The following is a 14,510-nucleotide window of genomic DNA, read 5'->3' as shown; positions in this document are numbered from 1 at the left end:
AGAAATTAATTGACCAACTAAAAAGTATATATATACAAAAAACTAGCCGGGCATGGTGGCGCATGCCTGTAGTCCCAGCTACTCGAGAGGCTGAGGCAGGAGGATTGCTTAAGCCCAGGAGATTGAGGTTGCTGTGAGCTAGGCTGACACCATGGCACTCACTCTAGCCTGGGCAACAAAGTGTGATTCTGTCTCAAAAAAAAAAAAAAAAAAAAATACTGTTCTTTAAGACCTCAAGAACTTGTTCCAGAGTTTAACATCATTCCTTCTGAAAGTCTTGGAAGTCTTTGTTTCTGTCTTGAATTTTTCTAATCTCAATTTGGGCCTATTTCTTTAGTCCTTAGTCTAGTTGTAATTTAGAGTCACAATTTAGGTCTGAATGGGTCCTAAAGTTCATGTTATAATTTTTTCCATTTACAGATTATAATACTAAGGCTTAGAAAAGTTATATAATTTGCCCCAAAATAGACAGTGATTAACAGAATATTTAAAAAATTAACTTACATATCAAATTCAATTTGTTTGAAATGTAAATAAATATATACACACACACACACACATACACACACATACCTATACACATGCACACACAAACACACCTTAAAGAATACTCTGCACATCTTTGGAACACTCTGGCAGTAGCATAGCTGTTTCTCAGGAGCTGACATTCCAGCTAAGCTCTAGTGACCCTCATGACATCATGTACTCTCATTCCTCTGTAAGCACAACCCAAGTAATTTTAAAAGAGAAACAAAAAGTGATGATTATACAACTAAAAGTTATTTTACTATAAGGGAGAATCTAAAAGTATTAAATAAACTTGCTGTAGCAAAAAAAAAAAACAAAGGAATAAAAACATAACAAAATCTTTTTTAGAGAAAAGTTAGAATAAAATCATTCATACAAATTATAAATGGCTGATAATGGCACAAATATGGCTGCCTTCCTGGTACACTTGAATTCTGAAAGAAAATAAATCCTTGTCTCAAAATATAGATTCTCTCACCCAGATTTTATTTGTACATTATTCTAATATGTACCATCTAATAATGCTTGATAATATTACCTTAAATGACTAGAATGAGGCTCTAGTGGAATTTTAGGCAACAGAATGCAGGAGGTGGAATTTGGGGTCAGGAAAGCCACACTGACAACTCTAAAATCGTATCACATAGATGCTCACTAATTTACCTTATTCTGAAAGGACTGTTTTTATTTTGGTTCTTTACTAGGTGAATTTTAGGTCACTAGATGAGCTTGCAAGATAGCAATTTATGGAGTTAGTTTTCTCTATGTAGTAACAAGAAAGACAGTCTTCCTTGGGTCATTTCTCCGAAGTAGCATCTGCGTCATAAGGGCCAGCGTGCACGTCTGACCACATCAGCGGTCACCCTCCTGTTTGGATGGAGCTTGGGCGTAGTGGAGTCAGAAGACATTTAAGTTTTAGCCCTGTCACCTTCTGTGTAATTTTAGAAGAGTTACTTAAGCTCTCTGAACCTTAGGCAACTTATCTGTAAAGTGGAGATACAATATCCTATATAACTCTTGCATGAGTTGTAAGGACTGATGAGTTCTCTTCAGCAAAAATATGTTGAGCTCCTACTAGGTGCTGTGAATAGGAAGCCTTCAAGGTACAAGATGGGTATGACATGGCTTCTGCACTTGATGAGCTCACACACTAATATGCAATAGCAGTTGGTAAATATGGAAAAATGCTATGTAAATTGTCAAGTGCTCGTTGTTTATTAGTAACTATCAACAGGAATAAGAATGACAGTTTAGTTTTAGAATAACCAAGTAAATGGTTTCTGTCTTTTCTAGGCAGAACATCTTTGTGCAAGCACATTCCCTGCTAGTGATTTTATCTATTGCTTATCTATTCTTTCTCTCTCACACTTTTGGATCTCCCAGTTTAAAATCACTACCATTGATCACCTCCCAGTTTTCTCTCTTTGATTGTAATCTCTTTCAGAGCAGACATAAGGTCTTTCTTTGACACTTTAGGGGTATATTTAATAGATACAACCTAAGTGACAGATTGATTTAACCTTGCCAACTTGTTGTGCCCCAGCAGACGTTTGCTTTGGCTGGGAAGTCACTGCAGTAATTATTAAGTCTTTCAACAAATATGAATCAAGTTCCTACGTTGTGTTCGATTCTATTGTAGATTCTAGAACACAGCCTTTGCCCCACAGGAAAGAGAATGATGGGCTGGTAGTGGAACAGGCCTCACTGAGGAGATGGCATTGGAGCTGAAATGGAATGACACAGCAGGCAGAGAAAAGACTGGATCAAGATGAGGTGGAGAGATGGCAGATTACACAGGAAGCATTTGGCTTGTACTCTAAGTGTAATGGAAAGTTATTGGAGGGTTTTAATGAGGGGAGTGATATTATATCTTTTTTAAATAGATCACTGGCTGCTACATGGAAAATGGACTATGAGGGTGAGTTGGAGGTAAGAATGGAAGCAAAGACTCCAGTTAGGAGACGGTTGTAGTACTACAGGCAACAGATGCTAGCAGCCTGGATTAAGGTAGAGTTGGGGAGAAGTTGACAGATTCTAGGTATATTTCAGAGTAATTTAGTCCACACCTCCCTAAGGCTAGCCCAATATGATAGTCTTGTTTCCTTTTCTTCAACACATACGTTTGGATGGCTGCTGCACCCAAACCCAGGGTAAGACACACAGTTTCCTACAGCTTGGCTGCTTAATTCTAGTAATATTAATACTATTTGGTTATTAAATTGTCAGGTAGTTCTGCACAGCTGCCAGAGGGATGAGGACAGCCTGGATAAATGTGACTAAAGCAGGACATGTCACGTGGAAACAGAGAATGTGCCCCATCCTCTCCACACTCAGGGCTTACTCTATAGTAGACTGTATTGTAGCATACAAAGCAGAGATTTGAGCCCCTTACTACAAAACTACAGTCTGACCATAGAAGTTCTTAATTAATCCTTGTGCACAGAGTTAACAGCTTTCTTAGTTTGAAAAATGTAGGAACACACAAAAATTTACATATACTTTAAGGTATTCCTAGATCCCCTCTAGCCTGTTACTGGTTCCCAGTTGAGAAGCAGGAGCATAAAGCCCCTGGGGGTATTATGGGCACCTGATCTGTGATAGATCCCATCAGGAAAATCCAAGGTTTTCTTCTCTCACTGGATTTATTTATCCTGAGAATCTTTAATTATTGTGATGTTAACTGAAAAGTGTTTTTGTTAGAAGCAAAGAGAGGTATATTGGGACAGTAAAGAAAAGACTCTTAAAGGTTCTAAAACATTCTAAATGTTACTGAGTAGTCTCTTTTTAATGTTCAATTCTTTAATATCCAGTCCCTCTGTGCTCTGTATGTGTATCTTAACAGATCTATACCTTTACACACCTCTAAGACAGCGGCAGAAAACAGTAGGTCTTTTGCCTATGATAATACCTTATGTAAATCAATGCCAAATGCCCTATATTCTAGAATTTTAAATTTTTACAGGGAGAAAACTTCTTTCATAGGATTTTTAACAGAATTTTTTGAAAGCTCATTTTCTCATGATGTTGTGGAATGAACACTAAACAATGAATTAGGAAGTCTGAATTCTAACCACTGCTCTCCCACTTTCCATGTAATCTTAAGCAAATCATTTCCTCATCAGATATTTACTGAGTACTTACTGTGTGCCAGGTAGTGGGCAAGGAACTGTAGATACAAAGATGAGCAAAAAAAAAAGGCATAGATTTTATGTAGCATTTTTGTTTTTGAGAGTGATGGGGAAGATAAACAATCACATAAATTGTTTGATTACCAACTCGCATAAATACAGTGAAGAAAATGGTTTAGGAAACTTTCTTTCTTTTTTTTTTTTTTTCGGGGATTATAAATCTATAGTTTTATTAAGACAAAAACTGACAGTGTGCTATGAAGTTTACATTTAAACAAAGTTTTCACAGAAATCTAGCACATGCCTAAAAAGATTTTACAATGTAGCTCTAGTTGCAATTCTAGATGATGTCAAGAATTGATGGATTTTGTGATTCAAAGACAGAGCATTTTGGGTATCATTTAATTCTTAGGATTTTTAAAAAAATGTTTTTTGTTTGTTGTGTTTTACAGTGAACCATTACCCCAGTATGAAAGTTTAATCTTCTCCTGAGACCAGGGCTTTTGAAATCATTCAACTCTTGAACTGATTCAATGAAACTTGTACTGTCAGTGACTGAACCCTACTATCCAATGGTTTTAGGGTTCATAGTTCAAACAACAACAACAACAAAAAAAACCAGAGAGGCTCCAAGAGTTCTCTGCCCTAAGAGCATGGGACCTCGTCTTCCCTACTCTCCCATCTCCAAAGTTCATAGAAAGAAAGAAAGAAAAAAAAAAAAACACAACAGAGAGGCTCCAAGAGTTCTCTGCCCTAAGAGCATGGGCCCTCATCTTCCCTGCTCACTCTTCCATCTCCTGTACCACCCTCTTCCCCAACACCTCAGCCAGTGGCTTGGATGAACAAGCTATTTATAACTTCATACCTGGAAAAGAAAGGGTCGTCTTGTTTAATTTCAGGAATTAGCACCTCTAGGACAGAATGATCTGCCGATGTATACTCTCCAATACAAGATTTCCCCTTAATCAGTTTCCATCTCCAAAATGGCAGCTTTGGTAACTTATGAGCTGGCTTAGTACTTTGTGGGGAACAGTATTAAGCTCAGGCAGGGAACACCTTGGCTTATAGGTTTCAGGCATTCACAGCTTTTAAACAGTCTCTCATAGTCCTCATTCGTGGTGTCAATGACATTTTTTGAAAAGGTAAAATATTATGGACATAGAAGCAAATCATTAGTTGTCTGTTCTTTCCATTATTTCACCATTTCCCCAATCAGGCCCTAAATTTTAACCAAAATGATCCTACTTATCTCCCTTCTTTCCCATCCCATCCCTCCCACCCCCAAATAATACACCAGTAATAGCCAAAAACTACACACATGCTACGCTGTAAAAATGCAGAGTTAACACTATTGGGAAGAAGGCTGTGGGTTGTGGAGATGCTCTTTGAAGATCTACAGTATCTTTTTGTTCTCCCACACACCCAATTCTACAAGTTTTGTCCTTCACAGAAGGCCCTTTGCTTTTCTCAACAAAGAGCAGAATGGGCTGCCTTGAAACACTTATCCCCCTTCCTCTCCACTGGGATTGGTGTGCAAACTATACAGCTTGAACGGCGTTAAAGCACTTTGGGCTGCTGCAGGGCACAGAAACTATACTGGCTCTTCAAAGGACATCTTCTCAAGCCACCTCTATGGTGTCAAGACAAGTAAAACTCCTTCCCTCCCCACTTGAAACCCACAGTCAGATGTGACAGGGGCTGGTACTCAGGAGAGTTAATTCTTGTCATCTTTTTTGTCATCATCCTCCGAGGGGTAGGAATGCCACGTCAGCCTTTCCTCATAGAAGGATATAACAACCTGTGGGCACTTGACATTGGCTTCCTTGGCAGGGACCAGGTCAGCCTCATCAGAATTTTTCCATTTCATCAGAAACATGAGCTCTCCACTGGAGTCTGTAGCTCCAATAATCCGCTCCGGCTCCAAACCCCGAGCAAAACCTCGTGGCTTTTCTGACTCTTCTTTTTTCTTCTTTCATTTGCTCTCTTCTCCCTTATCTTCAGAATCAGAATCAGCTTTGCGCTTGCCTCCTTCTGATTTATCTGTCTAATGTGCTGTTTTCTGTGACTGCAGAAACTCAGCAATGAGGTCAGGGCAATCCAGGTTCTCTTCTGGCTCCCACGTGTTGTCCTCATCCGAGAAACCCTTCCACTTTAGGAGGTACTCCACTTTGCCCTTTACCACTCGACGGTCGAGAACTTTTTCCACCACATATTCCTCTTCTAGCACCTCCTCCACTTTCTTCTTGTTTTGTTTTTCCCCTTAGTGCCCGCCAGCTTTCTGGTGTAAAGGGTGACACTGCTCAGAGCAGCGCCCAAAAACCCGAGAGGAATCGGTGTCGCGATACTGGTACGTCGCGTCGGGCCAGCCGGGGAAGTGGCACCCAGGAAAAACAACAAGCTGGTGGCAGCAGTGGAGCCCCTCAATGAAGCAGCGTACCCCAGGCCCCAACCAACGGCCCTCCACTCTGGAAACTTTCTTTCTTTCTTTTTTTTTTTTTTTTGAGTCAGAGTCTCACTCTGTTGCCTGGGCTAGAGTGCCATGGTGTCAGCCTAGCTCACAGCAACCTCAGTCTCCTGGGCTCAAGCAATCCTACTGCCTCAGCCTCCCAAGTAGCTGGGACTACAGGCATGGGTTACCATGCCCGGCTAGTTTTTTGTATATATATACGTTTTAGTTGGTCTATTAATTTCTTTCTATTTTTAGTAGAGATGGGGTCTCACTTTTGCTCAGGCTGGTTTCAAACTCCTGACCTTGAGCGATCCTTCCGCCTCAGCCTCCCAGAGTGCTAAGATTACAGGCGTGAGCCACTGCGCCTGGCTTGTTTAGGAAACTTTCTGAGCCCTGTTTTCCATATCTGTAAAGGGGCAATATATACATATTTTACAAAATTATTGAGATGATCAAATAAAATAAATATGTATAAACCAATACAAAATATTATTAAATTTTTAGTATAATTTCTTCACATTTATTTACATTAAATTCTAAATTTTACTTGGTACATTCTCTATAATTCCTTACATAAAATGTTGTGCACCAACATTTTGTGGCACCAGTGATAGGTAAATTGTATTATTTTGGCTGATGTAGATAGAAGTAAAATATGTTAATATATATAACCATTGATTTCAGTTTAACAGCAAGAATTAAATCCCTTAATAATATGTGTTTGAGGATAGGATTGAGTCAAACTCAAACCTTGAATAGAAACCAATCAGAGACATGAATGGGAAATGCAGTTTGCATTCAAATTTGTGTGTTGATTTGTTTTTCTTTCTTTCTTTCTTGATTCTTTGGCAGCTCATTCTCTCCAGTTGGGAAGGAGGATACAATTTACAGTGTCAAGATCTTGCCAGTGCAGGGGAAGCTGATGTCCGGGTGAGCCATTAGAAGCAAATCAATTGAAAAAGAGAGGAGGCTTTCTCCTTCCAGATATGAGGATAGGACTAGGATTAAATAACACAGGAGTTCCTGTTCTAATAGAAATGCTGGGTACTAAAAATGTTTTCCGAATGCCCATCTATGGGGGACTGACTGAATAAACCATGGCACATCTAGGTAACAGATGCCTCTACAGAATGAAATGAGGAAGAGGCATTCTATACTGTGACAGAATTGTCTCCAGGATAGATTTAAGTGAAAAAGAGCAATTTTCAGACTCTGTTTATAGTATAGTACCTTTTGTGCAAGAAATGATATGAATAGGTATATATGCTTATATTTTCGAAAAGAAACAATGGGAGGATAAACCAAAAGCTAATACAAATGTTTTCCTTTGAAGGGAGGTAACAGGGCAGAGGGGATAAGGATGGAAGCTAGACTTCTCTGAACGTACCTTGTGTTATATTTGATTTTGGAATCATTAAGTATTTTTAAATTTAATTTTGTTTTATAATTATGTAAAAGAAAGCAAGGTAGTCTCTCCCCTCAAAATTTGGAAACAAAGTAAATTAAATGAATATACATATTTATTAAGGTGGTGACATAAGCACCCAAAGAAGAATTATTTCAAGTGACTTTAAAGTACAGTTTTTCTTTAGACATCCCTAGTGGGATATATCTTAACAGTATTCAGTAACTTTTTGTTGTTATTGTTAATAAAAATACTTGTATCGCTTTTTGACTATTATAGGTACATTGTAGGATAAATTAAGTATATAATAATAATATCATTAGGAACTAATATTTAAAATATGGAAAAAAAGAGATAGCAATGAAAACATTGAACTAAATCCCAGTAATCATAGATTCACATTGGAAATATCAGAATTAACTTTAAAAAAAAAAACTTATTTTTTATCTCTGTCTATAGAAAAGGCCACCTAGCACCACAAGCAATAATCACCTGGATTGTGCTCTCTAAATATAATTTTCTACCAGAAAGGATTAGGATTCTTAGAGAATTGGCCTTATATATAACAGAAGATGAACCTAGAACATTTTATGACACAAAGCAAAGAAGATATCCAAGACTACAGAGTCATGACAAAAAAATATAAGAGCCATCTTGAAGGGATGCCATCACCCCATCTGGTTAAAGATAGGACAGTTTGATTATCAAAAACAATGCTGACTGGAATGGATTGGAACGTATTAAGTATATTAAAAACCATGAGTTTAAAATGATGCCTTAAAAATATATTGTTAATTTTGAAGGTTGCTAGAATACCAGCTCATTCTAGGGAAAAATAAAATTAAAGGGAAAGAATTAAACATCTATTTTGCCTTTCATATGTGAATTTCCAAATAGATGAAAAGGGAAAGTTCTTCTCTATAAAAGAAAAAAATGTGTAAGTAATGATAGAATTAGAAAATCACCATTTTGCAACTCCTGGTGAAATGATGGATCTAGACAACAGTCATCTGTAAATAATATAAAACTGTTGGGTGAGAGGTGAATAGAAACTTCATGATGATTGGATTAGGTGTTGACACCTGAACTCACAGTTCAGTCTGCCTATCACTGGAACAACCAGAAATTATGCACCTTCTGCTGTGAGGCCATAGGATATTCACAGAACCACCTCTGAAGTGTTCTTGCCATAAACCATTAAACCTGAATCTAATCAAGCCTCTAAATCTAATTGGTAGTTACAGGAAATGTGGGAGTAGAGAAACAAGTTAAATGACACTAGAAAGAAGCAACAATCCAAATCCATAGTACTAGAAATTCTTTATAAATGATCTAATTTTTCCAAGAAATAAAAGACCATGAAAGAAATGAGAAGAGCAAGGAGAGGGAACTGTTATTAATTGGAAAAGACTTAAATCATGCCAAACAAATACAAGGTGGACCTTGTTTTAGATCCTGATTTGAACAAACCACTTATAAAAACACATTTTGAGACAGGGAAATTTGAACATGAGTTGGGCTATTAGAAGATACTAAAGAAAGGTTAATTTTATTAGATAATGACTTCAGGGTTATGTTAAAACAAAAAAAAATTCCCTGCTACATGTATTTTAGATAAAATGATACCTTGGATTTATAATATTCTACAGCCCCTCCCCAAAGTGGTGGGAAAGGGAATTGATGAAGTAGATTGGAATCATACTGAAAATTCTTGAAGTTCAGTGTTGGATACACAGGGTTCCCTGTGTTTATTCTTCTTGCATTAGTGAATGTTTGAAATTTTCTGTAGTTAACCAACATGGGTTATTAACAAGAGATAAGAGAAACCATTCAACTAAAATCTTTAATATTAAGATGTCCATCTTTAAAACATCTTCAAAGCTATAATACAAATAAAGTAAGATATATTGAATTTTCTATACCCATTTTGTTTCTAATGCATTATCACAGACCAGTGCATTTTCAGATACCCTGTGATCTCTAAAGGTTGTATTTATTTGTTTATGGTTTAATATTTCTAAAGGTCAACTATTCCATCAAACATTCAATGGGTGCCACCACACCTTATGGTTATCTTCCTGGGAAGTAGACAGTAAAGCAGGATATTCTAATTCCAAGATTCCAACTATGTAATGTCTCCACAAATATGTTTAAATATTAGTGTTAAAAACACAGTGCCTTTAACTAAAAAAAGTGTTTCCCTGCAGATGAGACATTAGAGGACAGAGAAAAATTATAATTTAGTGTAACAAACAATAATGACCTGTTGAATGCTAGGCACTGAGCAAATGTGAATGGGAGTCTCTGCCTTCAAGTGATTTGCAGTCTACTGATACATTCCTAACACTAACTATGCTGTACGGCTCTTGATTATGAAGCAGCAAGTAACGTGGGAATACAAATAAGAAGCTGTTGTTCAGCCTGAGAAAGAAAAGAGCTGGGTCAAGTTCCAGAGAAAAGGTGGCATTTAAGAGGAGTATTAACAGGGTGACGAGGAGACGCTGGACCCGAGGCAGGAAGAGAGTGTGGACACAGGGAGAAGAGTATCGGTGCAGACCGAGTCCCACACCGGGCTGCCTCGGTAGGGTGCTCAGAGGAGGGCGGTGGAAACAGCAGCCGCCAAGGCCTGGGAGATCCCATCCTCCCGCAAGCAGCTCTGTCAGTGCAGAGGAGTAAAGTGCTCGCATGTGTATTTTGGAAAGGTAACTTATCTTTCACTAGAGTAAGCTTGAAATAAGGAGGAACTGCTTGAAGTAAGGAGAAACTGGAGGCAAAGACAGCAGGTGAGCCAGCTTTTCAGTAGGCTGAGAAAGACACACAGGAGTCAAGCACAGGCGGAAAGCCGAGCGGTGGGCAGAAAATGAACATTTGCATTTCTCACCCTTTCCCCCCACTCCTTTTCTTAAATTTTTATAGGTAGCCAAGGTGTTATGGTGGTACTACTTCTCCAAATCAGTAGAGTTCCTCGACACGATTTTCTTTGTTTTGCGGAAAAAAACGAGTCAGATTACTTTTCTTCATGTGTATCATCATGCCTCTATGTTTAACATCTGGTGGTGTGTTCTGAACTGGATACCTTGTGGACAAAGTAAGTTACTTTGTTAATTTTCAGTTCTATGAAATCTTACAAGAGCACCGGTGCTGGCCTTGTACTGAGCTTCAAATACAGATCAGGAGAGAGCAAAGCGAGGCCGTCGAGAGCCTTGTGCCAACAGGAAGCACATGTCTGCTAGTGGCCGTGTATAGTTTCTGGTCTTTGGTACTGGCAAAATCTCAGTATACCCTTAAATTTAAAAAATACTTTGTTTTCCATGCACCAACTGTCAGATGAGGTCAGAAGCACACACCCCAACTAGAGCAGTTTCACTCCAACCCACTGTGTTATTTGACTCTTATAATATGGCACCTTCCACAGTTTAACCACTTCACTGTGATACACATTAGAGCATTTCAGCTGTTAGAGTTTCTTGCTTTTACATTCTGAAAAATTAAGATTACATGTCTATGTGATTTACCAGGACAATGAATTTCTATTTTTTTTTTTTACTATGAACTACAATAAGAAATACGTTTTATATCACAATCCAATACACTCATTTGTGTTTTCTATAAAACAAATATTTTATGAAACAGTATTTACCCTGAATCTGTATAATGTAGTGTGATATTTAAAATCCTATTTCACTTTTATAAAAAGCTGATGACAATCTTCACTATGTTGGCTTCACCATTCAAGAAGGGTCAGTCATGACCTACAGCTTGAGACACACTGAGCTAGAGAAAACAGCACTTTCTATTTGATACTGTTTTGTACCCAAGAATTTTAAAATATTCTATGAAAAATCTGAACATGTAAAACTTAAAATAATTTTTCCCTAAGATTTAGGACCTTGTAGAGCTATTAAATGCCCAGGATATTTGGAACATAGCAGTGACTATGAAGGTGCAAGTGGAAACTGGAGTGTGAAGCAGGAAATCGCTGGGGTGCAGTGGGCAGACAGAAACCCTTTACCCTTCTCCCAGATGGATGGAATATAGTGTCTTGAGGTTTGTTATTAAGGAGGGAAGGCTATAATCAATATCAGAGGAGAATTACCAAGGTTAAGTACTTTTTACGGCTGTCAAGTTTCATTACAAATAAGCATCTAAAACTTAAATCATTACTGTGTAAAAATATAGTCCTGTGAATATGTGTGCCAATTTCTGTTCAAGATTAGTATAAAAATTATAAGCAATAACCATTCACTGTTCATTAATTGATGGAAATGAAAACTCAAGTTGGTAAAGAAATATCACCAAATCCTTTGCTACTTGGTACTCTGAAACTTTGTGTGTTTATATAAATTCAAATGCATAACAGCTTATTCCAGCCAATATATGTTTAGGACTTACCATATGCCTGGTATTGTACCTTTTGTTTCTTACTGATTTCCATTTCTCTCTCCAGATTGCTAATCCAGGTTTAGAAAACCAAGCTAGAGAATTTAAATTGATTAACTAACCAGCATGTTCATATAGTGTATTATCTCAGTTAATCTCATCACATTAAGAGGTGGTTATTATTATACATATTTTCCAGATGAGAAAGTAAAACTTTACAGGCCAAAGTAATGTATTCAAGGGGACACAGCTAATAAATGGTCCTCTAATGCCATAGTCTCTCTCACCATAGGGTTGATCGTTCACAGAGCAACCATCTGGATCAAGCTAACACTTGTATAGCATCACTTTGTGGTCAGCACTGTTCTGAGCACTTTCACATATGGATTGGTTAATGCTCACAACAATCAGTTCCTTAATTCCAGCAAATAATCCTTCTCTGGCATCTCACCTCTTGCAGCTAAATCCTTTTCAGCCCTTAGTTGACCCAGCATAGAACATAGCCTTTTCTGATACACCATTCACCCACGCTGGCAGCAGTTATAGAGAAGACTCTTCATGAGGTGAGTGGCAGGGGACTGGACTTGAGATAATCCCTTGTCCTAAAAGCCCTGAGACAGCCCAGTTACTGGCAAGGTCAGGCTGGCAGTTTCTCCTCACCCGTCTTCTCTCTCCCCCATAGTCTCACTTTCTCAGCATCTCCTGGTTCCTAAGCCCATTTCAGGTAGAATTTATTTACTTAGTTACGAAAAGTAATATATTTGCTTTGTTTCTCTAGCACCCTGTTCAGCCATGTACAAAAGGCTCTTTCTACAATCAAAGTGTCTCATGAAAGGTTTAAAGCAAAAACAATTCTTTCAGAGGAATTCTGCCTCTAGCTTTAATATTTTTTTTTCTCCCAGCTGATAGAAATGACAGTAAAACCTTTGTAGATAAGGAACTACCTGTTGGGTGAGCACTGTGACAGAAAAACTATCCCAGGTTCGTCCTGTCTAGGCTGGGAATAGCACGATCATTGGGGAATTTATCATTGTGAATTTCGTATTTATTCATTTTCAATTGCAATGCAGAAGTAGAATCTCACAAAGGATGAACAACCAACTTTCTAGAAGTAGTAATTTTTATACTGTACTTTTATAGGTTTCTTTGGACCAACACTGAACAGTTTTATCCACATTCTTATGTACTCCTACTACGGACTTTCTGTGTTTCCGTCTATGCACAAGTATCTTTGGTGGAAGAAATATCTCACACAGGCACAACTGGTATGTGAAGCCTTCTTTCAGCTCTTCTCCATGAGGCTTGTGAATGGGGAAAGGAAAACAGAAATCTCAGTCTTCTTAGAAGTCAGAGGCTTTTCTATGTGTAATGAAGCTGCCTATTTTCTCTAAAATGGACTTTTAAGAATTAAATTTTGTGTTAAAATGTTCTTGGTATATGTAACTAGCTTATCTTGGAAGTGCCTTGCTTTGGAATGAGATGAATATTTTTTAAGTTAATGTATAAGTCAGATCATTTTTGTCTAATTTTAACTGCTACTTTTCCATGAGAAAAATAATGGGAAGTTTTACATATTTACTAATTTCAAATAAAATTTCTGGATAGGATAGTGGTCTGCTTTAGCATTTTGTTTTATTCCTGCAAAATTCTGAGAGTCATAGTAGTTGATTTCTTTTTTATTTCTTTAATTAACCCATAGTATTTGTACATATTTATGCAGTATATGGGATATTTTATTACATCCATAGACTATGTAATGATCAAGTTGGGGTATTTAGGATATCCATCACTTCAAGTACTTGTCATTTCTATGTGTAAGGAACATTACAATCCTCTTCTAGCTATTTTGAAATACACAATACATTAACTATACTCGCCCTACTCTGCCAGTGAGCATTAGAACTTATTCCTTCTTTCTAACAGTATGTTTGTACCCATTAGCCAACCTCTCTTCATGCCCCGCCCCCACCTTGCCTTCCCAGCCTCTGGTATCTATCCTTCTGTTTTCTGCATCCATGAGATCAATTCTTTTAGCTCCCACATATGAGATTATGTGAGATTTGTCTTTCTGTGCCTGGCTTATTTCCCTTAAGGTAATGACCTCTAGTTCCAAACTGGTAAAGCTTCCCCGTAGTGTCCACGTGGCTCAGCCTCGCGTGTTCACAGCGCTGCCCCGTCTGCCCCTGCAGGTGCAGTTCGTGCTCACCATCACGCACACCATGAGTGCCGTCGTGAAACCGTGTGGCTTCCCCTTCGGCTGTCTCATCTTCCAGTCGTCTTACATGCTGACGTTAGTCATCCTATTCTTAAATTTTTACATTCAGGTATGTGGAATGTAAATATTCAACAGTAATACATAATAGATTGTGCACTTTTGCTTTATATATTTAATTTAACTGATTATTACAGTAGCACATGCTTACTGATGAATTCAGATAACAGAGGTACACAAAGTAAAAAGTGAAACCTGTATTCCTAACTCCTCTCCCCCCTCCTTGAAGGGGAGTTAATAGTCTTAAAGTCTTTCAAACATTTTTTAATGCATGCATATAAAGTTTTATCAAAAATATCATTGGATTAAACATACAGTTCTTAACTTGCATCATGTATTTGCACTATG

General features: G+C 37.8%; 1 protein-coding gene and 1 pseudogene across 1 annotated transcript in view; one reads left to right on the top strand and one right to left on the bottom strand.

Annotated features, from left to right (window-relative positions):
• Window positions 1-14,510, top strand: part of ELOVL2 (ELOVL fatty acid elongase 2) — a 59,347-nt gene that overhangs the window by 39,599 nt on the left and 5,238 nt on the right. Inside the window, exons 4-7 of the mRNA XM_012753660.2 lie at window positions 6,958-7,035; window positions 10,427-10,598; window positions 13,031-13,155; window positions 14,080-14,214. Coding sequence (XP_012609114.1) covers window positions 6,958-7,035; window positions 10,427-10,598; window positions 13,031-13,155; window positions 14,080-14,214 — 510 coding nt within the window. The remainder of the gene's footprint in view (window positions 1-6,957; window positions 7,036-10,426; window positions 10,599-13,030; window positions 13,156-14,079; window positions 14,215-14,510) is intronic.
• On the bottom strand, window positions 5,190-6,700 carry LOC105865108 (chromobox protein homolog 1 pseudogene; annotated as a pseudogene).

This window comes from Microcebus murinus, chromosome 15, assembly GCF_040939455.1.
Source record: "Microcebus murinus isolate Inina chromosome 15, M.murinus_Inina_mat1.0, whole genome shotgun sequence".
Lineage (NCBI taxonomy): Eukaryota > Metazoa > Chordata > Mammalia > Primates > Cheirogaleidae > Microcebus > Microcebus murinus.
Note: the sequence above shows the minus strand (reverse complement) of the source record. Positions and strands in the feature narration are given on the sequence as shown.